General features: G+C 40.4%; 1 protein-coding gene across 4 annotated transcripts in view; it reads left to right on the top strand.

Moving 5' to 3' along the window:
• The window catches only part of Tbx20 (T-box transcription factor 20), a 58,089-nt gene extending 33,617 nt beyond the window's left edge, over positions 1-24,472 (top strand). For 3 of the 4 annotated variants that reach the window (XM_039081364.2, NM_001401090.1, XM_063265373.1), the window contains 2 exons: positions 17,514-17,623; positions 19,665-24,472. In XM_039081364.2, the coding sequence (XP_038937292.1) occupies positions 17,514-17,623; positions 19,665-20,005 (451 nt within the window). In that variant the 3' untranslated portion in view covers positions 20,006-24,472. Of the gene's footprint in view, positions 1-6,182; positions 6,617-17,513; positions 17,624-19,664 lie in introns of those variants that run through there. The other variant, NM_001108132.2, reaches the window with a different exon arrangement.
• Positions 24,473-25,268: the final 796 nt, after the last annotated feature.

The following is a 25,268-nucleotide window of genomic DNA, read 5'->3' as shown; positions in this document are numbered from 1 at the left end:
CTGGGAAGTCACTCTTGACTCTTCTTTTTCTGTCTTCAATCAGTTGATGTCTCTCTAATCATCTAATCCTTCAAAATATTCCCAGGTCACTCCAAATATTTACCACATTGCTTACACCACACAGATAGTCACACTATTCCCCTTTCTCCTAAAATTATGACATTAATTTTCTGCTTGATCTGTTTGGCTCCACCCTTTCTGTCCTTCAGTCTACTTTAAATAGAGCAGTCAGAGTGACTTTCTAAGTGACAGGACGTCTCCCCTACACATGGTACTCTACTCACCAAAGGCCAGTGAACTCTACCCTGTCTCCTAGGGCGTCCATCCATCATCACTCTTGCCTATTTGCTTTAGACACTTTGGTCTGCTTACCTTTCTTCTAGCATGCATAGGTTAAATGGGAGCACTTATGTCCCCCAATCATCCATCTATTGGCATTGGACTTGCTGCCCTTAAGTCTGAATGATGGAAGTCTTTGCATTGTATTTTTGATGTCTGAACTTAGTGTCTGGTTGTATTAATATCCAAGTATTATTGCTGGTAAGTTGTACTGTTGGTGATGTGTGTTTAAAAATATCTTTCTGGAAAAATGTGTGAGGGTCTTTGCTTTTTCTAATACAAAGTTAAACGTCTATAAATCTGTTGACAGTTATTTGCACGGTTATCTGTGAGCTGAGGCTGGATCCTGTGGCGGCTGCTACTAAGTCTGAGTCTTGTTTAACTTGCTTTGTTCCTAGTACTTTAACAGGATCATTTCATATGTGTTGAACACTGAGTTACAGAGTTGGCACTTCTGTAACTCTTCCAAACAAGGGCTTGCTAAGACATTCATGTCTATTTTATACACGTGACAAACTGAGTGAGATTGACGCTCTGTCATTATTCACATGAGTTGTCACAGCTGAGCATCAAAGCCAGTTCAGTGTGTGAAAAACCCAAAGTTGTCTGAGTGGGTTATGCCAGCAATGGAGATGTCCTTCCACAGTCAGGGCTTACCAACAGTTATTCAGAAGCTCTATCCATCCATCATTTCCTTAGGCTTTAACTGCCCAAACAGTCTCGAGTTAACTTAGAGGGCAAACCTAAATTCTTTATTCTATTCTAACCGTAATGAACAATATCACTAACATTCAGGTCACATATGACACTTCATACAATGGTATTTGAGTGAAAGAGTAGACAAGGAAGGGTTAATGTGGCCTTAAGACTCTACAGAGCCTTGCTGAAAGTGACGGCAGACATGAAAGAGTTGTAAGAGTCATGGAAGGTGGTCCTGTAAGAGTTGTTAAACCCAGTCAGGCTATTCAGTGGCAGGGGCTGCCAGGTGAGGAGATGTCAGGTGAGACTGCCAGGTGAGGAGATGTCAGGTGAGACTGCCAGGTGAGGAGATGTCAGGTGAGACTGCCAGGTGAGGAGATGTCAGGTTAGGTATTGTCAACTGAGGAGCTGTCAGATGAAAACTGTCATATAGACAAAAGAAATGTGTGTGTGTGTGTGTGTGTGTGTGTGTGTGTGTGTGTGTGTGCGTGCATACCTGAGTATATGTGCATGCAGGTGACTGCACAGTCCAGAAGAGGGTGTTGGATCCCATGGAACTGGAGCTACAGGTGACTGTGAGCCTCCTGATGTGGGTGCTGGGAACTGAGACAGGGTTTTATGCATGCATAATATATGTGCTCAACTGCTGAACCATGTTTCCAGCCCTGCCCTTAGGAATTCATGCTTGGATGTCTAGGCCATCTGATGTCTGACTGGTACTGCCTCGCCATGTTATACTCCCTGTTTTAAATGTTTCAGTTGAGTGCATTGCTCTCATGTGCAGGCAATCTCACAGACGCATTTTATATATAGTCTGATGTGCTGCATGTTCCTGAGGTAACCTAGTAGCACCATAAGTGGTATTGTTGTTGCTTCTGTAGCTCTTTCTTCAAGCTATGCTGCATGGTTGTGCTAGACCACTGGTGGCAATGGTGGTACAGAGCCTTAGCACTTGGGCTCAGAATGGATCCAGTCCCACTGTGTAAAACAGTCTCATGTGGAAGGCAAAGCCCCAAACCACTGTTGTCTACAACATGGTACACAGCCTTCTCGCCACAAACTCCCCTCCCTAACAATCATTGATTTTCAATAACTATTGCCTTTAAATGTAAGATCATTACCTTTAAATTCTAGAATAAAACAATTGTGAAATCAATATTTCGCTGTTTTGAATGTGAATGAAACTATAAACTTTCTTATCCTAGAAAACGGGAAATGGAGTCTTCCTCACACTAGCCTTCATCAACCAGTAATCTTTATTTAGGTAATCTGCCAGATTTTTATCCCCAGAGCTCTTTTGTTTTCCTTGCTGTTGTCAAACATTAAGCACAATCATTGCAGCCTTAGCTCTTCACACACTCATTGCTCCTGTTCTCTCTCCAGCAATTGGAGTTGGATTCTTTTGACTCCAAATCGTTAGTGAACATATAACAATTGGTTCTGGAAAGGCTGTGTGTGTGTGTGTGTGTGTGTGTGTGTGATATGTGTGTGTATGTGTGTGTATGTGTGTGTGATGTGTGTGTGATGTGTGTGTATATCTGTATGTGTGTGTAATATGTGTGTGTTTGTGTGTGTGATGTGTGTGTGTATGTGTGTGTTTGTGTGTGTGTGATGTGTATATTTGTGAGTGTGTATGTGTGTGTGTATGTGTGTGTGTTTGTGTGTGTGTGAGTGTGAGATCTTCATGCATTGTGTTATCAATTTATGTTTCTGTAGCAAAGTACTTACATCAGTAGGGACTGATTTTTAGTTCAGTTTCAGGTATTTCAGATCATGGTTGGCAGGCTATGTCACTTTGAATCTGAGGTGAGGCAGAGGGTCATGGCTGTGGGACTGTGTGTCATGGTTGTGGGCTGTGTGTCATGGCTGTGGGGCTGTGTGTCATGGCTGTGGGGCTGTGTGTCATGGCTGTGGGGCTGTGTGTCATGGCTGTGGGACTGTGTGCCATGGCTGTGGGGCTGTGTGTCATGGCTGTGGGACTGTGTGTCATGGCTGTGGGGCTGTGTGTCATGGCTGTGGGACTGTGTGTCATGGCTGTGGGACTTTGTGTCATGGCTGTGGGGCTGTGTGTCATGGCTGTGGGACTGTGTGTCATGGCTGTGGGACTGTGTGTCATGGCTGTGGGGCTGTGTGTCATGGCTGTGGGACTGTGTGTCATGGCTGTGGGACTGTGTGTCATAGCTGTGGGACTGTGTGTCATGGGTGTGGGCTGTGTGGCAGAGGAGGTTCCTTTCATACCTCATGGTTCTCATGAAGGCAAAGGACAAGGTATACCCTTTAAAAGAACTCGCCCAGTGACCTGCTTCTTTCACTTGAGTCCTCACCATAGTAGCCCATTCAATGAAAATCCCTCAATGGACTATCCATTTACTAGAACAGGATCCTTATGATCATCTAAACTTCTAATAACAATAGTAGCTGGGGCCAAGCCATCATCATATCAGCTTTTGGGGCCTTTTAAAAATTCAAGCCATCCATATTAGGAGTTCTAGTATGTCTGTTGTTATGTATAAACTTGATAAAGGTCACAGTAATTTTCCTTGAACCCTTTCAATCTTTCTTCTAAGTGTATGCTGGGTGGTATTGTTTCTGAGAGACATGAACTAATGTCTTCTCCTCTCATAACAAGAACTGATAAGAAATTAAGGATATAAATGAATATCACCTTGGTGAATTAATGGATTTTATTGGTTACTTACAGGAGTATAGGTAAAGGAGTTATTTTTACGAGGAGAAATGAGTCAATGACAGCTGCATCATGAAAAGCTCACCTCAGCTTATTGGAGAGCATCTCTCATCAGCCCTTACAACTTATATAAGATTGGGGAAGGGGGAGTCTAGTGTATTTAGTCAGTTTTAGGGACTTACTGAAGCATGTGAGTTGTTTACTTCCTGGGTTTAATAGAGCTTCCCTGTAGGATAGGATGATTCACCGCCCCCACCAAGCACCTTGCATCTTAATGAGCTTCCTTCTCATTACCTCAGATGAAATGTTTTACCTCAGAGGAAATTGTTACACAACGCTTTATCATCTACCTTTTATAGATAATGGGATAAAATGCTGGTGCCAAGCTTACGTTTTTAGTTATAGAGAGCTTACCTTTTCTTTCTGTATATGTTTCTGAAGTGTTTCTTTCACTTTAAAATTCAGACACAGTACCAAACATCTGTCCATTGTAAGCATGTAAATATGATTAATGTTTTTGTGTTGTTAAGAAGTTTTTAGAAAGATTTATTAACTTTATAAATATGAGTACACTGTAGCTGTCTTCAGACACACCAGAAGAAGGCATTGGATCTCATTACAGATGGTTATGAGCCACCATGTGGGCGCTGGGAATTGAACTCAGGACCTCTAGAAGAGCAGTCAGTGCTCTTCACTGCTGAGCCATCTCTCCAAACCCTTACTTAGAAGTTTTAATCAAGCTCAAGAAGAAATTTATCCTTTCTCTTTTCTTTTCTCTGCTGTTTCTTTTGGTGTTCAAAGGCTCCCTTCAGACTTTCTAATACCCCTGCTGTGCACACACAGCTCCCCCTGGTCTTTTTCCTATTCCTCTGTCTCTTCAATTCTTGTTTTGGGGAATTTATCAATCTTCTAGTTTGTTTCCTGCTTTCTGGAGTATTTAATACTATGTTGATAGTTTCTGCCGAGTTTCTCTAAAATGTGATGATTGCTATTTCATTATTTTCAAATATTTATCATGTTCAAATGTTCCCATTTCGTGGATCCTCACCCCAGTTTTATTCATCTATTTTTCTTAAATATCGAAATTAAAAAGTACAAGCTAGAGGTTTCAAATGGTGTCTTCCTATAGTTCACAGCAAACCCATTTCAAAAAAAAAAATCTTGGCATTTTTTTTTAAGTAACTTTCCTTCTTTTGATTGTTGAGTGTTTTACAATGGCCCCTTTCCAATTCCATTTGTAGGATAAAATGTTCATTTAATATTAGAAATCAAGATAAATTCTGAGTAGAAACATGTGGTGGCTGGTTAGCTCTTCAAGCTGAGAATGAAGAAGGGCAACAGATTCGTTGTTACTCCCACATCATGGAAACTTTGATTCAGTGTGGTAGTGAGCTGGATCCCTTGGGTGGGAGCAGCTCATGTGGCTCCCCTCTCTGCCTCAGAAACAGAGTTTCTATGTGCCAAGCTCCAACCAACCCCAGCTAAGTGAGCAGGCACCTTCCCCTAGAATTAGTCAATGAAGGAAATACTTGTATAAGTATGCAATCAGCACTCCCTCGTTTTCTGGGCTTCTCTGGGCATGTAAGTGGGGCAGGAAATTAAATACATAAGCTTATATTACCATGTTGCTTTAGAAGCCATATTGAGAATTTCAGAAAAATGATTTTAAAACCTTGACTAAAACGTACATTGAATAAAACTTTCAAATGTGGGGCTTGGAAGCAAGCCCAGTGAGATGTAGTTGTTTTTGTTGGAACACAGTCATGTTTTTTAGTGTATACATTCAACATGGCTTCTTCTTTGCTATAGCCTCAGAGTTAAGTATATAGCATAAGACCCACAGGGAAAACAACGTATTAGCTATCTGACATGGTTTTAAGACGCCGTGCAATGCTGACAGCCATGTGACTGCCTAGCAATTTTATCCCCTTCAGGTGATTTTTTCCCCCTCTTTCCCTTTTCTCTTCTCCTCATCCCTTTTTGAGATAGGATCTCCTTACAGTAGCCTACTGGATGCTGGCAATACAGACATGTGCCAACACTCCAGGCTTGCCTTTCCTTTCATCAGAGTTAAGCGATAAAAGTCTTGTTTTATTCTGGAGTCCAGACGGTGATGCTAGCCGATGTCGGTCCGCATCTCTTTTATGTTCTCATATTGGCAGTGAAGATGGTATTAGGGTCATTTTAGCACTTGTGGCTCTGGCTAGAAGATGACAAGTGTGGGGTGAGGAAGTGACAGTGTGGGGATGTGCACTTGAAAGACCTGTTGAATCTTTTAAAGATTTGTGTTAATCTCGTACCTCAGTTGTTATGAATAAATGAAATATAGCTCTGTGATGTTGTATATGGTTTGCTGTGTGACAGATCTCCAATGTGCCTGCATTGGGATGTGGCATCTCTGGGAGGTCGCAGAGTTACTGTATCATCAAGAGGGATTAATGTTTCATTTTTCCTCAAGGGAATGAGATCTTGTTCTGCAAAGTGTAGGTTACTCACTTCAAGAGTGAGTGGTTACAAAATAAACTCGTCTTCCTTGGCATATTTTCTTGCTTTCTTTACCACGTTGTGATCTCTTTTTCTTCTGGGTATATATAATATCCTTGCCACTAACACATGATACTGTCACTTGATGTCATCTGCCAAATTAAGAAACAGCATTAGGCTCTCTCTGACAGATCTGATTCTGGCCCTAGGAAAGTGAGCATGAATCTTGGATGTTTCATTTCTTAAAACCATGACACAGATGAACATCTTTTCTTTATGGAGAACCCAGGCTCAAGTACTCTTGTATAGTGGAGAAACATGAAGGAAGAGAGGCTTTTCTCTGCCTTTCAGAGGGCTTTTGAAGAAATGAAACAGGTGTTAAAAACATCCCCACTCCATTAAACAGTTGTTGGGAGTGAGGCTGTTGAGTTTCGAGGTGAGAGGACAGTCAGAGTTCGGTACCATTTGTTCCCTTAGTTCATCTCTGCCCTCGTCATCCTCTTGAATGCTTGTCTGTGCTTTCTCCCTCGTACCATCGAGCTCTGAGAAAGAGAGGATTCTAAAAGTCAGGGCTGCAAGCTGACTAATTCAACCTAACGGCTGTTAGCTGAGTAGCCAACGGAATTATTATTATTTTTTTATCTTCCTTAGCTCTTGAAAGAAAGCCAATGAGATAGATTTGGGCTAAAGGAAATATTTTTCACGTCATTTTATTTTTTAAAGGAGGGAACCAGTTGTGGCCAGGAGAAAACAAATGTTTCCTTAGCCTGGCAAATAACATTGTTGTGGTTTGTATCTTAGTTCACCAATTCCCTTAATCTTTCCTTTGTATTTTGGTCCTACTCACCGCTATATATTTACAAAACAGAGGCTTGCAACATCTTCAATTAAGGACGCTTAAGGGTTTATCAGGATTTATTTATAGGTTGAGTTCTTTGAACTTTGCTAAGAGATTTCTTCTAGTCCTAGCTGCGATTTAAGGAAATGTGACAACATATACCTCATGTGCTTTTCAGTGGTTCCATTACTTAGTTAAGTTGTTAATGACAATACAGAACTAGAAATACATATTACTACGGAAAACAAAACCCAATCGGATTTAGTCAAATAAATAAAAATCAAGTCTAAAAGCTTTTTAAAAAATGAATTTAGAGTTATTTGTTTTTCCAGAATGGATTACATAACATATTTAGTTCTCAGATTAAAATTAATGGTTTATAATATGTCTCAAATTGTATTATCCCAAGGTTCTCATTTATTAAATGCTTTAGGGAAGTTACAGATATTGATGTATTATAATTTACAATGTATCTGCATAAATCTTTAGTAAAATATTGTGACAAGAAGTTATTTATAAAGACTTAATGAGATATAGGACAAATTAATGAACAAGAAAACTTTAAATATTTTGTTTTCTGTAAGTTAAGTTAGATTGAACACTTTTGGGGAGGTGGGAGAAGCAGGTCTATATTTAAAAGAGAAAGTTAGACTTAAATAAATTTACCTTAATTCTCTTTCTGTCTTAGAAGTTATAGAAAAATAAATTTCATCAAGGCATAGAAAACTGTTGGGGCTAGAAATGTCAGTTTTATCTAAAATAAGTTTGTTTACATTTAGTTTTTAGAACACAGTCTTGAAATTAAACATAGTTTTAAAATCTCTGCATATTTATTGAGTACCCTTGAGTCAGGTACCAAGGTAGATGTGTATTGACTTACTCACATAATCTAATAATGACATCCACGGTGACATCACACTGAAGTTCTCATTTCAGAGACATTGACATAGAATGGTGAAATAACGTGTCAAGCCTACAGGGGCAAGCCGGGGGTGGGGCAAGGGGACAAGCTAGGGGACAAATGGACAAGTTGGGCTTTAGGTTAAGCACTGAGAAAACACAGTCCCCCGCTGCCCAGGACAATGCTTTGTCACGTGGTTCCAGGCATTGACATCTGTACCACTAGGCACTACGTCACGTGCTCAGGCCACACCCGAGGCAGATGAACCTGAAGCCCTGGGGACAGTGTGTGTTTTGAGAATTCTGGATCCCCAGATCCAGGCTCTGTGCTTTCGTTTCCCAGGAAGGCTGATGCAGGACAAGGTCTTGCAAATGGGCCTGCTCTTCAGCTGGAAGGGGCAGACAAAGCGAGTGTGTTCAGAAGAGCAGGGATACGAAGGAGAATGGGCGCGGAGCATTGAGAAATAAGCGTTTCACTGCCGAGGAAGCAGGAAACCATTTGCATTCCCAGCAGAGCGCGCTGGTTTTGCCTGCTGAAGCTCTGAGAACAACCTTGGGGTGAATGACTTGCAGGCCACAGGGAGAACAGCATCCTCATTTCCACTTTTCTGTCTTGACATCTCTGTCTGCTTGTATTTCTAACACTTGTTCCCAGACTTGACAGTTACTTCTGACTTGAGCAGGCAGAAGAAATCCAGTGAAGGCCAGCTAAGGCAAAGAGGCCATCCTCTAGCTTAGGTGAGTTTAGCATTCGATGCTAGAGACACTGCTGGTCTACAGAGGTACACAGGTCCAAGGCAAGTGGAGTGGAAACTATAGTCGCTCACACTATGATAAAGCAGACCCAAGCAGTACAAAACAAGTCCACTAGCTGAGTCACTCTCCATGGGACCGTGTCTTAGAAACTCTTCTGATAGTTTCTCAGGCTCAACAGAGGCTTTGCTCCTTTCTTTCTGCTGCGATCATGGATTCCCTATAAAATAAACATCCTGGGCTGTCTACTCTTTGTAGCAATTCTGAGGAGACGGGTCTGATATGCACCACTGTGTTCAATCACTTAAAAGGCAGTAATACAATTAGGCCGTCCTTTATATAAGAACTGCTACTGCTTTCAGTTCACTTCCAGGCCTGACACAAGTAAATCACTTTGATAAAATCCCGTCTCCCCCAACTCCCAGGGAATAGCATAAGTAATGACACCAGTGGTCTAGCAAGGACAGAATGAATATAATGTACTTTTTATAGAAAAGCAAAATGTTTCACAAGACAGTGATTCATCATATCATTTGGAGAATGAGTTTTCCTTTGTTGAATGTGGAAGATGTTTAAATGATGTTCCGTAGAGGCCCTTTCGGAGAGGCAAGCACCATACACCTCTTTAGAATTTAAATGCTTGCATGTAGCATCTTATATGAAAGTTGTGGTAAAAGGAACATACTTTAGAGATAGACTGCTACGCCCCTTATAATCGTTCCAGAAGGAGGTGGTTTTCCATGCTGTTTAAGCAAGTTCTTTTCCTTATGTACAAATAATGGTCCATTTCTTTAAAATTTGTATTTTAAATATTAACACCATGACTCATGGCTCAGACTTAAATGGCATCAAATTTGGTGTATTTTAAGTTGTCATTGTATTGGGTTATTCAGCTAACTTGACTGTTTTCTTAGTGACCCAAGTTACCCTAAAAAGAATCCCTCTCTGGTACTGCAGTGGCTTGAGTCCTTTAGTAAGTGCCATTAGCTTTTGGGGGTGCTCGCTTCAACAGTACCAGAGTTGTCTGTCATGATTAAAGCCACCCTTTATGTTTGTTCCTTTTGATTAACATGTACTAGTTGTCTGCATTTAGCTGGCTTCAGTGCTGTATGTCAATGCATACATAACACATAGGCACATGCACATAAGTGCACACACACATATTAATATCAGTTCTCTGTAATTCCCCATCCTACTCACCCTTTCCCTAGTCTCTAGTTGTCGCCACTCTTCTGTCAGACCCCTTTCTTTTGTTTCTGCCACACATGAAAGAGCTCACAGAGCCTATGTTTCTACAACCAGAGATTATACAGAACATCATGTCCTCAGGCCCTATTCATTTTGCTGAAAAAGTCTCTTTATGACTGCAAACAACACCATTGTGAATAGACACCACATTTCTCTCTCTTTTTTCTCTTTCCCTCCCCCCTCCTCTTCCTCTTTTCACCATCCTCCTTCAAAAAGGAGATATTTTTAAATATTTCATTTTATAACTCTGCAATTTCTATATAGATTGTTCATAATAACAATTCCATATGTATGTGCATGTATGTTTATGCATCTATGCTTATTGACTTGAACATGTGAATCCGTGAAGCAAAAATTTTGAACCCCAATTTACAAGAAATAGAGGTTAAGGACATAACAAAGCAAGGACAAAAATGTTGTCAGTAGTTCACAGCCTCGTGGATCCAGCCATCCAGTTATCAAATGGATCAAAGTTCATGGTATTTGCACTCTAACTTGCAGCCTCCTATGTCTTTTGTGTTGATGCAAATGCTGAGTTAGTTTGATCATATGAACAAACTGTAATATAAGTCTTCATTCATACCATAAGAATGGTGTAATGAATCTTGAAAACTTGGTAGGCAACAAGATCCATTGGCTATGTGTAGCTGAAGTTCTGACTGGAGACATTTTTATGTCTCAGGCAGTCTCAGGGCTCTTCCTATGTAGAGGGATCAGGACATCATGTTACTTGTCTTGTTTGGTCTTCTTGATTTCCTTCTTCCTGTCTACAGCCAAGATCTTTAAGGTGTCCTTCTCTATCACATCTGCTTTTTACCAGTTTGTATGAAATCTATAATTTTATTCATCTGTATGAAATTATGCCAAGCCCCTTTCCCAGAGTAACATATTTCCTGCTCTCCATTCTGAGATTAATATATGCTTTAAATAAATAGGCTGATATAAAAAATAAATGCTGATATGATTATTATTTTTATTATTTCAATATAGTAAGTCCCCAAAATGCTAATGGTGGATATCAATTTTGTTTTGCCATTGGTAGTCTATGAGAACCACATGGTATTTTTATATTGTACTGTTTATCTTTAAATATACATAAAAATTCAAAACTTAGAGAACAGTACTTGGTTAAAAGTTTCTACCACATATCTTCCTCCTCTCCTTTCCTAATCTCACCTTTCTGTTGGAGTTACCAGCTACTAAATCCTGTACCCCATCCCCTGAGGCAGTGATTGAATTGATCTAAATAAGATTCTTGCTGGACTTTGGGATGCTTAGAAGGGCCTCATGAGGAACACTGATCCAGATAAATGTGTTGCTACAAGAACCAGAAACAAACAAAACACAGAAAACCTTACAGGATACTGGACATGAGGCAACAAACAGCAGTGTAATCCTTGAGGACAAAGCAAATGGAGAGAAAAATGATACCGTAGCTCACTGTTTTCAAGAGTGTTTAGACTAGTGGTTCTCAACCTTTCCAATGCTGTGACCCTCTAATACACTTCCTCATGTTGTCATGTTCTCAACCATAAATATTTTCCTTGCTAATTCATGACTGCAAATTTATAGCTGTTATGAATTATAATGGAAATATATGTTTTCCGATGGTCTTAGATGACCTCTGGGAAATGGTTGTTCAATCCCCATCATGAACCATAGGATGAGACCCACTGGTTTAGACCATGACATGGGGAGGGAAGAAGAGAAGGGAGCTTGCATGACCCTTGAGAAGCCAGAACTGACGAGTCCTGTGATAGGAGAAGTCAGAGGACAACTGAGGAAGAGGAAGAGGCAATGGATTAAGTGAAAGAAACCCAGAGATCTATAAAGAGTCTTTTTGGGGTGTTCTGGAAGTTGCTAAACACAAATATGTGAAGGAATTTCCAGAAAGTGGAAACAGAATGCTTAAAAGGATGGCAGGATCCAGGATTCACACAGGGATGTGTTCTACTCAATATGACATTGGGCAATGCTTCAGAAAATTTGTTTCATGAGTGAAGGGAAAAAATAGTCCTTGGTTAGGTACAGTCCTATCTAAGACATCTTGGAAGAAAAACTACAAACTATTTCTGACTAAAATAAGCAAATCACACAACAATGTTTTAGATTATGTACCAGAATATGAGGCTATTCAGAGCCTGGTAAGGGTCTAAGCTGAGTCTAAATGCTAGCACAGAGAGAAAGGAAGCAGGCATGAAAGACATGAATGAATATGACTGACCATGTAGCGAACTAACTGAAAATAAAGTAGCTTATGTACTGCAGATATTATAATAAAGATAAGTAGATAGTTGACACAGTTGCATTTCATTTATGCAAAAATATGAGTGATAAAGGAAAGATCCCCGTCAAATTTTGAAAGTAAAAGCTACTGTTCACAAGGTGAACTAGTGTCTGGGTGGGATTAGGGGCAGACAGACACTGCAGATGAAAATATTTGTAAAATTGAAGACAGAGTAGCAGAAACTATCTGAAGTGAAAGAGAGCAAAGAGTCAACTTAGAAAACCAAAAGAGTTCAAAGAGGCACCATGTGTATATAATTGGAGACCCTGGAAGGTCATGGGAAAATGGGAAAAGAAATATCATGTTTCCAAATTTAACAACAATTAAACACACAATCCAAAAGGTCCAACAAGGTTGACCTCAAGAAGCAAAAAGAAACAGTGAAGTTATGTCATAATCACATGGCTGAGATCAACGACACAAGGAAGTGTTGAAGATACTAAGGGAATTAAAGACATTACGTCAGAGGACCAGGACAATGACAGACTCCTTGTGAGTAAGACAGTGTTTGAAGAACTGAGGAGAAAAGTCTGTTGGCTAGAGTTATAACAGCCACCAAAATTACTTGTTAAAAGCTAAAGAAAAATAAAGATCATTTTCCAGACACATGAAAGCCAAGGAACTCACCATCATCAACTTGGTCTGTTGATTGGTAAAGGAAGTCTTCAGGCTAAATGATTGTGCTGGGTCCCATTCTGGATATCCATGAGGAAAGGAAGACTGGCAGAAAGGCAGAGGACATGGACAGATAAAAGTTTACATAGTGGGGCTGGAGAGATGGCTCAGCAGGTAAGAGCACTGGCTGTCCTTCCAAAGAACATAGATTCAATTCCCAGCACCCACATGGCAGCTCACAACTGTCTGTAACTCCAGTTATAGGGGATCTGGTACCCTGATGAAGGTGTACAAACTGGCAAACACTAGTACACATAAAATAAAAAATAAACAGATCATTAGAAAATGTTACTTAAAAGATGGGCACAGAGCTAGACGGGGTAAATTAAACATACAAGTTTTTTTAAGTGCTGAGGATTGATAAGATTCTTCTGTAATCCTTGAAAGGTACAATATCACCTCAAGGTAGGTTGTGACAAATTAAGTATTTACTATGAATGTGGAGACATTAACTGTTAAGCTAGAAGGAGATAAAGAGGAACCATGAAGATGCAACCTTAAAGGAAAGAGGGAAAGGGCAGAGAACAGTCAAGGACAAAGAGAACAAGCAAAGGAGCAGCAGACAAAAACTGAAATGAAATCAAACCAAACCAAATGGAATGAAACAAAATGAAATCGAACCGAACCAAACCAAACAAACCCAGCCCAGCCCAACCCAACCCAACCCAACTAAACCAAACCAAGTAAACAAAATAAAGCTGCAGACAAAAGAAGGTACCAACGACCAACCAGGAGTGTCACTTGCACTTATGCTAAGCACCCTCATAGAACAGTGGAAGATTTTGGGTTGGATTGGTGCTCATAGAGTACCTTAGAATATAAAGAGATGAGTTAAAAGTAAAATAATAGAAAACAAATATAACAAATTAACACTAAAAGAAGAGTGGACTAGCTGGGCATGGTGGCACGGGTGGCACAGATATCAAGTCCCAGCATGTAGGAAATGGAGGAAGGTGGTTAGGGAGTTCTAGGACATTCTAGGCTATGTGAAATCCTGCCTCAAAAAGAAAAAAAAGATAAAGAAAAAGAAGAAAAGTAGAGTAGCTGTACTAACATCAAAGTTGACTGGGATAAATTGTCACCTTTAGGGTGTTTTCTTGTATCTGTTTATACATCTAACACCAGAACGCCAGGTCTGCCTGACTGAAAAGGAAACAGACAAGTAATCAGAGTAGGAAATTTCAATGTCCTTCTCTTAGTAGTTGACTAAGTAGGCAAAAATGAAAAAGAAGTCTGAATATTTGAACAGGTCTGTTAACCAGCCTGACCCAGTTTACAGTTAGACAGCACTCCCTTCAGTAGTGACTATGCCTTCTACGTAAGTGACAGACAAGTGCTGTGAAGAGGTTTGTACTATAAAACAAGGCTCAATAAGGTCAAACACACCCGCGTCCTATGAATCCTGTCTTGGACTACAAAGAACTGTATGAGAGAGCATGAAGAAGTCTTGAAACATGCCTAAACATTTGTAAACTACATAGCAGGTGTCAGTAAGGGAAATATCAAGATGACTGCGGAATGCTTTGGACTGAAGGAGAAAGAAAACACTGAGATGCTGCTAAATCACTCCTGAGTAGTATATAGCCTTCCTTTAGAAATGAAGAAATGTCTGAAGGCAATGACCCCCCATCTTCAATCTCAAAAAAGAAAAAAAAACTAGGCAAAGAAGAACAAATCAGATTCAAAGTCATAGGGAAAAAAAACCAGTGGAAAACAAGGGGAGAAAAACAGTGAGACATTAATGCAGAGCTTAATAAAACTGACAATCCTCCAGTCAAACTGACCAGGAAGAAAACACAATCCCCCTAATTAATTGTGATGGGACAACATCACTGTATAGTCTGAGTAATCTATCATCTCCTGGAATGGGACTCTTTATGAAGCATGGCCCAAATCAGGTTGGTCTGAGGCATGTTTATGGGGAATTGTCTTTAATTGAGATGCAAAGATCTTTTCATCTTTAAGTTGCTTTTGTCGGAGTATTTTACTACAGCAAAAAATAAGAAGACCAGGAGTAATAAAGGAATGGTATTGTCTAGTACAACAATCAGCACACTTACAGTTTCAACAATTTAAATGACATATATACATTTTTGAGGGAAGAAAAAAACGATCAATTGTCACTCAAGAACAAAGAGGTAATTTGATAGCTGTAAATTTGTAATTGACATTTCCATAAAGGCTAAGGTGCTCCCCATGACTAATATGAAATATGTGAAGAGTACACACTAGCAAAAATATCCAAGCACTTCCAGAGATCAGAATTGAAAGGATATGTGATGTTAGTTTTAACGATCAACTCGACAGGACCTACAATAGCTTAGGATAACCTTCTGATCATGCTTGTGGGGGAATTATCTTGACTGCATTAACTGCAAACTCATCCACTGTGGGTGACACCATTCACTAGCTGGGGTCCTGGACTGTGTAAGTGGAGTAGCCTGTATGCATTCCCCTCTCATTTCTGATTGTGACTACAATATGACCTGCTTTCCCAGACTCAAGCTGTCTTTACTTTCCTGACATGGTTTACTCTTGAACTATGAGCGAAAATAAAGTCTCCCCTCACCCCCGGAGGGTGCTTTGGTAAGGGTATTTTATCACAGCAGCAGGAAAAGAAACCAGGAATACTTTAAAAAATGAAGCCACAAGGACATCATTACCTTAACAATAAGACTGAAGGAAGATATTACAAAATAGAAAATTAGATCCTAATACGCCCTTTTGAATATACATGGGAAAATTCTTAGGATAATTCTAAGAGATTGAGTTCAACAAGAGGATGCTAACATGTCCAATTAGAGGTTCCTCAGAAACACAAAGTTAGCTTGACATTAGACCCTCCACCAACAAAAACAAAAACAAAAACCCACTAAGAGAAATTATTTGATTATCTTACTAGACAAAGAAAAATCAAAACCAAAACCAAAACAAAATCTATTCTGAGTTTTAAAAATCCTCTCAGCAACATGGGATGAGAAGGGACCAATGACCGAGTCTTGTGAAGGATGTCTACCAAATCACGGGAGGTCATATTGTCCACCGAGTGGAAGAGCTTAGTAAGTGGCTCTGACGGCTACTATTCAGTACTGCACAGGTAATTACAAACAGTAAACTGTGGGAAATTAAAATAACAGTTGTGACAAACAGAAGCAAACAATTGAAATTACTTCGGGTCATAGAATAATCACAAACTGCAAATCTTTAAAAGAGCCATTGGGGCAAACAGTAATGTCAGCCAAAAAAATCTACCAGATACGAGATCAGCATGCGAAAGAAAATTACATTTGTATCTAATATAAATGAACAATTAGAAATGGAAATTAGAAAGCACTTAGTAGAATATGAAATGTTTTGGGATAAATATGGTTAGATAGGTTAGGTTTTTATATTTAAATCTATTGAACTTTAGTGCCAAATAAATGAAAGAACATATTGTACACGGATTGAAAAAGACTCAACATTATAAATGTCAATTCCCCATAAATTGATGTACATCTTAGATACCATCCTGATTAAAGTTTCAGTAAGCTTGAAAAAGAAATTATTAAATTTATATGGAAATAAATGAGCTACAATACCCAATACAATTTTGAAAAAGAAAAATAAAGTTGGGATACTGGTAAAAACTAATTTCAAGATTTTCACAGAGGGACAGCAGTTAGGAAGTGGTAGCTCCCATGTGAAGAACTGCAAATAGAGATTAAGAAAACAGCAGAACTCTCAGAAGTGGGCCCTTCCCCACTGTCTGTTGGGAATTGTCCCAGGTATGTAACCTTTTGGAACCCCAGACACTGTTAATTAGATAGTATTTTTCACAAGTATTGATACATCTCTATGAAATGTCAAATGTTACATTTCGAATAGTAGCTAGGACATTGGGTTTATTATTTTCGTTTGTTCAGTATGCAATTGGGTGACTGGCTTCTCCTTTCTCATACCCTCATACCGCACAATTAAAAATATTCGTTTTCTTTGTCTCTTTGGTTAGTCATTTGGTACTGTCTTTAGGTCACAGCTATTTTTTTTGAAAGAGGTATTTGCACTCCTAGAAGACCACGTATCTGTTTCAAGAGGACCTTGATTTCTTAATGGCTGCCTATGTTCCTGGCACAGCTTCTCTGTGGTCTTTAGTTTTGGCACAACAATTTACTACATTTATTATCCACACCGTCAACGTCCATGTAGCCAATGCTCTTCACATCTGTGCCATTAGTGAATGCAGTCACTTTATTACTGATATAATGAACTTTCCCCAATATTTTGTCATATCCTGATCCAGTACATTTGGATCAATTCATAACTTGTTTTGAATCATCATCTGCTGAAGTTAATAAGATGCATTGCCACCCTATAGTATTTTTGCTCAATTAAATTCCATATTCCTGAGACCGTATTTCACTGCCCTGTCCTTCCTTTTATGTTTAGTTGTATTTAGTTGCTCTCAGGCATCTGAACTCATGTCCCAGAAGTCTCTGCACAGCCAGTGAACATACAAGGTTCGAATGTTATCTTTCCCTTTGCCTGAGAAAACAGACCTGTGAGTTCCCCGTAAATCCCTCTCTGAAGTGAACCTGTGATGTATGTGTCCCTGTGTTCTACAGGGAGAGTGTGGAGAGCCTGATCCAGAAGCATTCCTATGCCCGGTCACCCATCCGCACCTATGGAGAGGAGGATGTCCTGGGGGAGGAGAGTCAGACAACTCCGAACCGAGGTAAGGCCATGCACCATCTGGAGATGTGGAACTGCTACAGGCTAGAGCGCTTGGCAGGGGATGACAGGGGTTGATGGAGTGTCTGAACCTCTGGGAACATATGCCAACAAGTACCGTTGAGCCTTTTCAGAAGAGGTAGTCTACGGTGCTGATTCTCATGTGCTTCGTTAGTTTGCTTGACTAGCTACTCCACCTGAGGTGTTTTATTTGCTAGTGACAGAACATTAGAGCCTTTGAATCAGGTTAGTGGCGGGCTCTTCTGTGACTAATGGCCAAAGAGACACCAACCACACTTTGGGTCAATTTCATGCTACTTTTGAATCCCAGCTTTATTATTTGAAAACTAAAGCTATTTTATTAGGATCAGTTCAAAATGAAGAACACTTTTAAAAAGATTGTCATGACCAAAGACCATCACTGGCCCTCATAGTTGAAGCGAAAACTAAACAGAGGGCTTGGGGGATGGCTCAGTCTCTTGTAATTTCCTATATTTGGGGATGCAAAGGGAGGCAAATCTCTGGGCTCACTGACTTCCCAGCCTGTCCCTACTGGTGAACTCCAGAATAACGAGAGGCTATATTTTAAAAGTGGCGTCTAAGGTTGTTCAGTACACACAACAAATGTGAGTATATTCACCCAGAACACCAAAGAATTGAGCAAAGTTTCTCTGGGCAGAAAGCTCAGAGAGAAGCCTCAGCACATAGGAAGCAAGAATAGAGAGAAGAGGGAGACAGGGAGGCCAGTGGTGACCCACCACAGGGCTTTGGATGTTCACACGAGGAGAGAATCTCCTTCCTTCCTTGCTACCTTCCTTCCTCCCTCCCTCCCTCCCTCCCCACCCCCCCCCCCGCCTCTCTGCCTAAAATAACAAATGACATTATTAGGGAAAGCACAGGACATTCTTTATAGCTCACTGAAAGGAAGCCATGATTACTTGGAAAATTCAGCCAGCATTCCCTCCTGTTTCAACTTCTGAATGCTGATGAAGAAGAATTTCTTGTTTATTGTTCTCATGATGGCTTTGGGAAAAGGTGGCTTTGCAGAGACACGACCAGCTTTCTTTAGAGAGGTGCTGCTAATATTTGGAGTTCTTGAGGCAATGAGACCATATCCTCAGGCAAAGTGTCACTGCTCAGCCACTTTGGAGTATGTAGGCCGTGACATCAGTTGAATATTTTTCTGTTTAGTAAATTCTTCCTTCTATGTTGGGAGTAAATGAAGTCTTCTCATCTAGAAAGATGAATCTACCTTCTAATCAATCTGCTGTCGGTGTATCTTTTTGAATTGCTAATATAGAGTTTTTAAAAAAGATTAATAGTTTTACCAAATATTTGAGAATTTCTTTAGAATGTAGTATATTGTGATCTCATTCACCAGCCCTCTCCAAATACTTCTCAGATTTAGCCACCCAGCTTTGAGTTCTTTTCCTTTTTTTATATTTTATCTATAATATTTACAATATTTGTATTATTTATATTATTATGATATATACATATCATATGTATATACTCATATGTATATGAGTGTTTTGCCTGTGTAAATGCATGTGCACCATGTGTATGCCTGGTGTCTGTCAAGGTCAGAAGAGGGCGTCAGGCTCCCATAGAATGGGGTTATGGATGGTTGTGAACAGCCGTATGGGTGCTGGGGTATGAACCTGCTTCCCCTGGAAAAGTAACAGTGTTCTCCACTGCAGGGTCACCTCTCCAACCCCTTCTTTAAAGGAAAAAGTTCAATTTGCATTGCCTTACTACTCTTGGGTCTGGGGCATTAGCAACTTTTCAAAATATGCTCTTAAGCATGGTGTGGTGCCATATTCCTTTAATGTCAGCACTGGGGAGGCAAAGGCAGGCAGGATCTCTGTGAGTGTGAGGCCAGCCTGCTCTGCATAGTGGGTTCCAGGACAGCCAGAACTACATAGTGACAGCCTGCCTCAGAACAACAGCAGCAACAACTACAACAAAAGACAACCAACCGATTGTCCGTTCTTCATCAGTATACTGAAGTAGCGACTTGAATCTAATGAGTGTTTTTCTTCCAGGGTCAGCCTTTACAACATCTGACAATTTGTCTCTCAGTTCCTGGGTATCATCGTCTTCCAGTTTTCCTGGATTTCAGCATCCACAGCCCCTGACTGCTCTTGGCACCAGTACGGCATCCATAGCAACACCAATTCCTCACCCTATCCAGGGTTCTCTGCCACCCTACAGCCGCCTGGGAATGCCTCTGACGCCATCTGCAATTGCCAGCTCCATGCAGGGAAGTGGCCCCACGTTCCCTTCATTCCACATGCCTAGATACCACCACTACTTCCAACAGGGGCCCTATGCTGCCATCCAGGGACTTCGCCACTCTTCTGCAGTGATGACACCATTTGTATGATTCTTCTGAGAGTGGGGGAAGCTAGATACAGAGTGTGCAAACGGCTATGAAAATACAGGAGAGGGATGGGTGGGTGGGAAGTGGGGTATTGGAGCAGGGACTCTCCAGAAAAACACAGGACTTATAAAAGAGGAGAGCTGGACTCACAAAATAAAACTACCGGTAAGGGAGTGCACCGTGGGCCAGGATTCACTTGTGGTTGGATCCAGGAGAGAATCAGTGTGAAGTTTAGCCAACAAACTCCTACAACTAATAGGATATCAGTTTGCCCAGAAAGCTTAATAATCCCACTGGTTAAAAGTTCTGTTGATGCAGTCCTGTATAAAATCCACGTGTAGAGGTTTCTTTCTGCTTTCAACAAGTTCAAAGCATCGTCCAGAAGGCAATACCATGTAACGCATTGACACGAAAGTCCATTTCTCCCAGGAGAAAATGGAAGCCAGTAGCTATGTTTGTAGTGCTATAGTTTAGGCATGTTTAGTTTCCTTTGTGTCATTTACTACAGAAGGGGAAAAGTTGGTGCTAGTACATCCTGTGGCGTGAACGAATACGTGGGAACGCCTTTACCAAATCCCTGCCACATCCACGGGCCATGACTCCATAAACTCTGTCTTCAGTTCCTCCTTTTTCCTAATAATTCTTTTTCTCACACCAACCCTGCAGTTATGTAGTGAAAACCCTCCATCTGCCATTTTAAAGCAAGAGGCTCTGTCATCATCAAAGAGGTTGGCTTTCAAGGGCTGCATTAGTAAATAGGGATAGCCACTGGGGACCTGTCCAGAGCCCATGTGATGGCTGAGACTCTCTCTCACACGATCAAAATCTGGTGTCTCTCTTCTGTGGGGAATTTCTCTGCCATGGGAACCAAAGTCCTCTTTGTTTTCACCCCAGCGTCAGGAGGCCTTTTGCATATTAAAACACACTGGGCCAATTCTGATTTTTTTTTATATAAATCTGCTTTACTGTTGCTTCCACTATTGTCTGGGATTTGCCAGTGGCCATTCTCCATGTGCATGGCTCACCACGCTCTCGTGTGTGCTGATGGGTATGAATATGCCCTGTAGCTGATTCCTCCTGTCTGACTGTATTACATTTACAGACTTCTTTCCATCTTCCCCGGTCCCTAATAAGAAGCTGCATGTTTACTCAATGACTCCCTGACAGAAACACTAACAAGCAGGAGCTTCTTCCGGTTTTCGCTATTTTCTTAAGCTTTCCTTCTATGCGTAAGCCAGAGCTTATGTTTTCCTTCTATATAGCCACCGCATTATTTTCGAGCAACATGTATCTTAGCATTTACAGTCAGGGTAGTGCATCTGGTTTGGCAGTAGTACATTTCCCTAATAGATTAGATTTATTAAGTCATTAGGCTTTCAGCTTTGAAGACAGTGTATTCCACCTGTAGGATGTGACCAGCTTGCTTCATGTAGGTCCTCTGAACTTTGTTTTATATGTAGCTTTTACTCCTCTCTGCTCTTACTTCAAAAGTATTGAGTGTGTCCAATCAGAGATATGGGAAATAGCTCTCCTGACAGTAGAAGTGTATTTAGGCATAAATGCAATATATTTGCCACACCACTCTGAAGTTTGATTTGGTACCTTTAATGTTACGCTTCCCAGACCACGTCTAGTCTATGAAACGAGGCACCATACGCAGCCTGAGTGTGGGATGCTGATTTTAGATTTTGCACTTGATATTCTCCACCGAAAGTCCATAGTTTACTTACAAAGAAGCATGAACTGTTAACAGAACTATTTTAAACTCTTATGTCAGACACCCAGCTTTTTGTGTGTCTTGTAGTAGTCTCCACAAGTCATTGGTTTCCAGACAGATGTGCATTTCTCTTAAAAACCCATTGCAAGTGATGTTTAAAATAAATGCCCATGGAGCTAGGGTAGGGTATTGATATTTAATAATTGGTCTCTCACAAAAGAACCTTGGAATAAAGTGTTGCCATTTAAAGCAGAAAAACCCAAGGCAGGATTGTACAGAGTGCCCCTCATGTCTCCCCTGGTTTATGTTGAGATTCTAAACACATGCCTGTGTTTTCTTTTCAGTGAGGATGAAAAGATTGTTTTAATATTGCTTTTAGAGTTTCTCAAACCGGTGTGCCTCACAGTAGCTTTTTTTTTAATTGCTGTTCATCTGATCTTTTGCTGGCATCTCCTGACCTTTTAATTTTGCTTGTAATTAGGCAGCATGAGGACGAGACTCACTGAAATGCATGATAGACAGCAAGGCGGGCTCTTGAACACGTTCCCCCTAAAAGGCTTCGCTGGGTGTTTGTTTCCCCTGTTGGTATTACGTAAACCAGACAGAAACCTCCCAAGAGAAACAGCAACATGTGAGTGCCTGGCACTTGAGCCTGGGGCCACCTGTGCCTTTCTGATTTATCCTGTCAACTTTTATTAAGCCTTGGGGAGTTTATCACTTAAAATCCCCAAGTTTGTTCCACCGAAATTGATGGTAATAATTAGATATTAATTGATAAATCCAATCGAATAATAATGACGAAGATTTATAATACATTTGAAACAGTTCAGAGCTCCCTCCTTATGGATATTATGTTGTGAGAAAGAATGGTCGAATGGAGTTATTGAAGAGGCCTGGCCAGGCTTGCTTTACTGAGCTCTAAGGGATGTGCTCATAACTTCACGCTCTGGTTTTAAAAGATCCCTCGATAATTCCAGGTTGAGGTGTGAACCATCCCACCCTGTTCCTGTCCTTAGCGGTTCTTGTAGAAGTACTTCCAGTTGTGTGTGACAGATCAACAGTTGTCAGGTAGCATTGTCTAACGCAGTGACTTTCTGCTCCATCGATGGCACCGCCAGCTTGTAACACTGGCGTCCTACCTAGAAAGTTATGAGCATTTATGTGGGGGCTACAAGAAGGCTCTCCATACAGGTTCGTCATTTAGCAGAGCTGCACCGACTTTGGGGCATTCTAAGTGCTTACCTCCCCAGCCACTGGGGATAACTGTCTGCCTCTTTGCTTCTCCAGATACAACAGCATTGTCTCCCCACCCCCCAACCGGAAAAATAAAACAAAGCAAAAGGAAAATGAATCCTTTCCAAACTCAAGAAATGTTCTTAGTAGTGAAACCTCTTGTCTCACACTGCCTATGAGCACTTCGGGGAGATGTTAGGATATTTATCCTATTTCTTGACTTGAGATGAACTTTTCAAGCTACATTGCCTATGTAAGGGGCAATTAGGTTGAGAAAAATAACTAAATATATGTTAACAAATAAAGTGGATGGCGGACTTCTCACCCCACTAGCTAGGTGGGTGAGCTTAGTGGTCACTAATGAGCCGGCTAAGATAATGTGTTTAAATTCATGTTCTTATTCTGCATTTTACCGAGTAAGAAAAGCTACGTCCATTATTAACTGGGCAGGGAGCTGATAGTTATTGCAAACAGAACAATACTCACTCTGACAAAGCAGCCGACAAAAGATAGAATATTTGATTTGTTCCTCCATAGAGTTACTGAGGGAAGGATGGGTTTTATATACATTTTCATATCATTTTAGAATGACAGACATTGCCATAAACACCAAAGTTAAGGTTACACACTTTTAACATTTTAAGGAAGTGTACAAGCCCCTTTAACAAAGCTTACTATTCTGTAGCTGTTATAAAACACCAAACACCTTTCCTCTGCAAGCTTAATCGTACAAAGGCACATTTATAAGTATTCGATGTGTTAATAATCCACAAGTATTTACTAGCTTTCTTTAACTGCCTCTCTCTCTCTCTCCCTAATATAATTTCAATCTCTTAACCCTTTAAGAAAGCGTCCTGCAAGGAAAATAGTGTGGTGTGTGTGTGTGTGTGTGTGTGTGTGTGTGAGTGTGTGTGTATGTGTGTGTGTATGTGTGAGTGTGTGTGTGAGTGTGTGTATGTGTGTGTGTATGTGTGAGTGTGTGTGTATGTGTGTGTGAGTATATGTGTATGTGTATGTGTGTGTGAGTATATGTGTATGTGTATGGGTGTGTGAGTGTGTGTGTGAGTGTGTGTGTGTGTGTAAAATACTGAATCTGGACAAAAGATACAATTTGTTGTATTTTACTTTACTCTGGCGCAAAGACATTGTATTTAGTTGCTTTAAAACTTTTTTCCTCAAAAATCTGAAAAGGTTCTTTTAGTTGCTAACGTATGAGATTGTGTAACACCTGCTCAGTAGGCCCTGTCACAGTTTCCCTGTTTGCTGTGTCTTCATTTGATTAACAATTTGCGTGGAAAAGTCACTGTAATGCAGTGTGCGGGGTGGGGGAAGGGCGTGGGAAATGTTTTATGGGAAAAAATTATAAGCCTAATGCTATGAAGTAACATTTACTGAAGTTCTGTTTAAGTGCAATATATTTATTTCTGCCAGAAATGTATTATCGACCCTATGTAATATTTGATGCACCACATCTTATTTGTAAACAGCTAAAATTATATATTATCCCAAATTGTACAGAAGCAAACTGCGTGATATATTTTTTGTTGTTAAGAATGGTGTGATATAAATGGTGTGATATATATATGTACTCTATATACACACACACTTACACTTTTTATTTTCTATACTCTGAGACTTGGTGTCTGTGAACTTTTACCAGGTTTTTCCTCAACTGATAAAAAGAGGAGGATTAGATGACTTCATTGTAGCCCACCTAGCCATTCCCAGATACTGTTCTGGGTTATGATGCAATGCTGAGGGGTTGTTCCTTAAGGAAGACTGTCCCCACAGCCATGCCTTTCTCCTTTCCTAGTGTTCAGCTCTCTTCACTCACTTATTCCACTCAAGGGACCTTCAGGGATACATGACTTTATGTTTCCCATATCAACTGACTGCGAACTTGGATCTATGTATCGTAAAAACTCCTGCCTTATCTAAGCCATGAGCCATGGTATACGTAGTGATATTACAGCTGACCAAAGTAGGACTAGCCAAATTCAAGGTCTTAGTCATCATGCACACAACAGGTCTTCAGAATACATGGTGTTACTATACCATTTTGGTGTATGCTGAATTCATGCTTTCAAGAATCTTATTTGGAAGAATTTCACACTTAAGAGAAATGTTATAAGTACATGAAATCTTGTATGTTCTCTATTGAAATTCACCAATCTTAGCCTAAGCTGCATTTGCCTTGTCACATGTGCACTGAGTCTTACACACTGTGGCACATGTGAACAGATGTAAACAGTGCAGACACTGCCTTCTGAAATGAGGGAGACTATGTTTAACCGATGGCCCATTTCCCAAAGTAGT

The sequence above is a fragment of the Rattus norvegicus genome, chromosome 8 (assembly GCF_036323735.1).
Source record: "Rattus norvegicus strain BN/NHsdMcwi chromosome 8, GRCr8, whole genome shotgun sequence".
Taxonomy (NCBI): domain Eukaryota; kingdom Metazoa; phylum Chordata; class Mammalia; order Rodentia; family Muridae; genus Rattus; species Rattus norvegicus.
The sequence above is the reverse complement of the archived record's forward strand: the minus strand, read 5'-3'. Positions and strand labels throughout refer to the sequence as shown.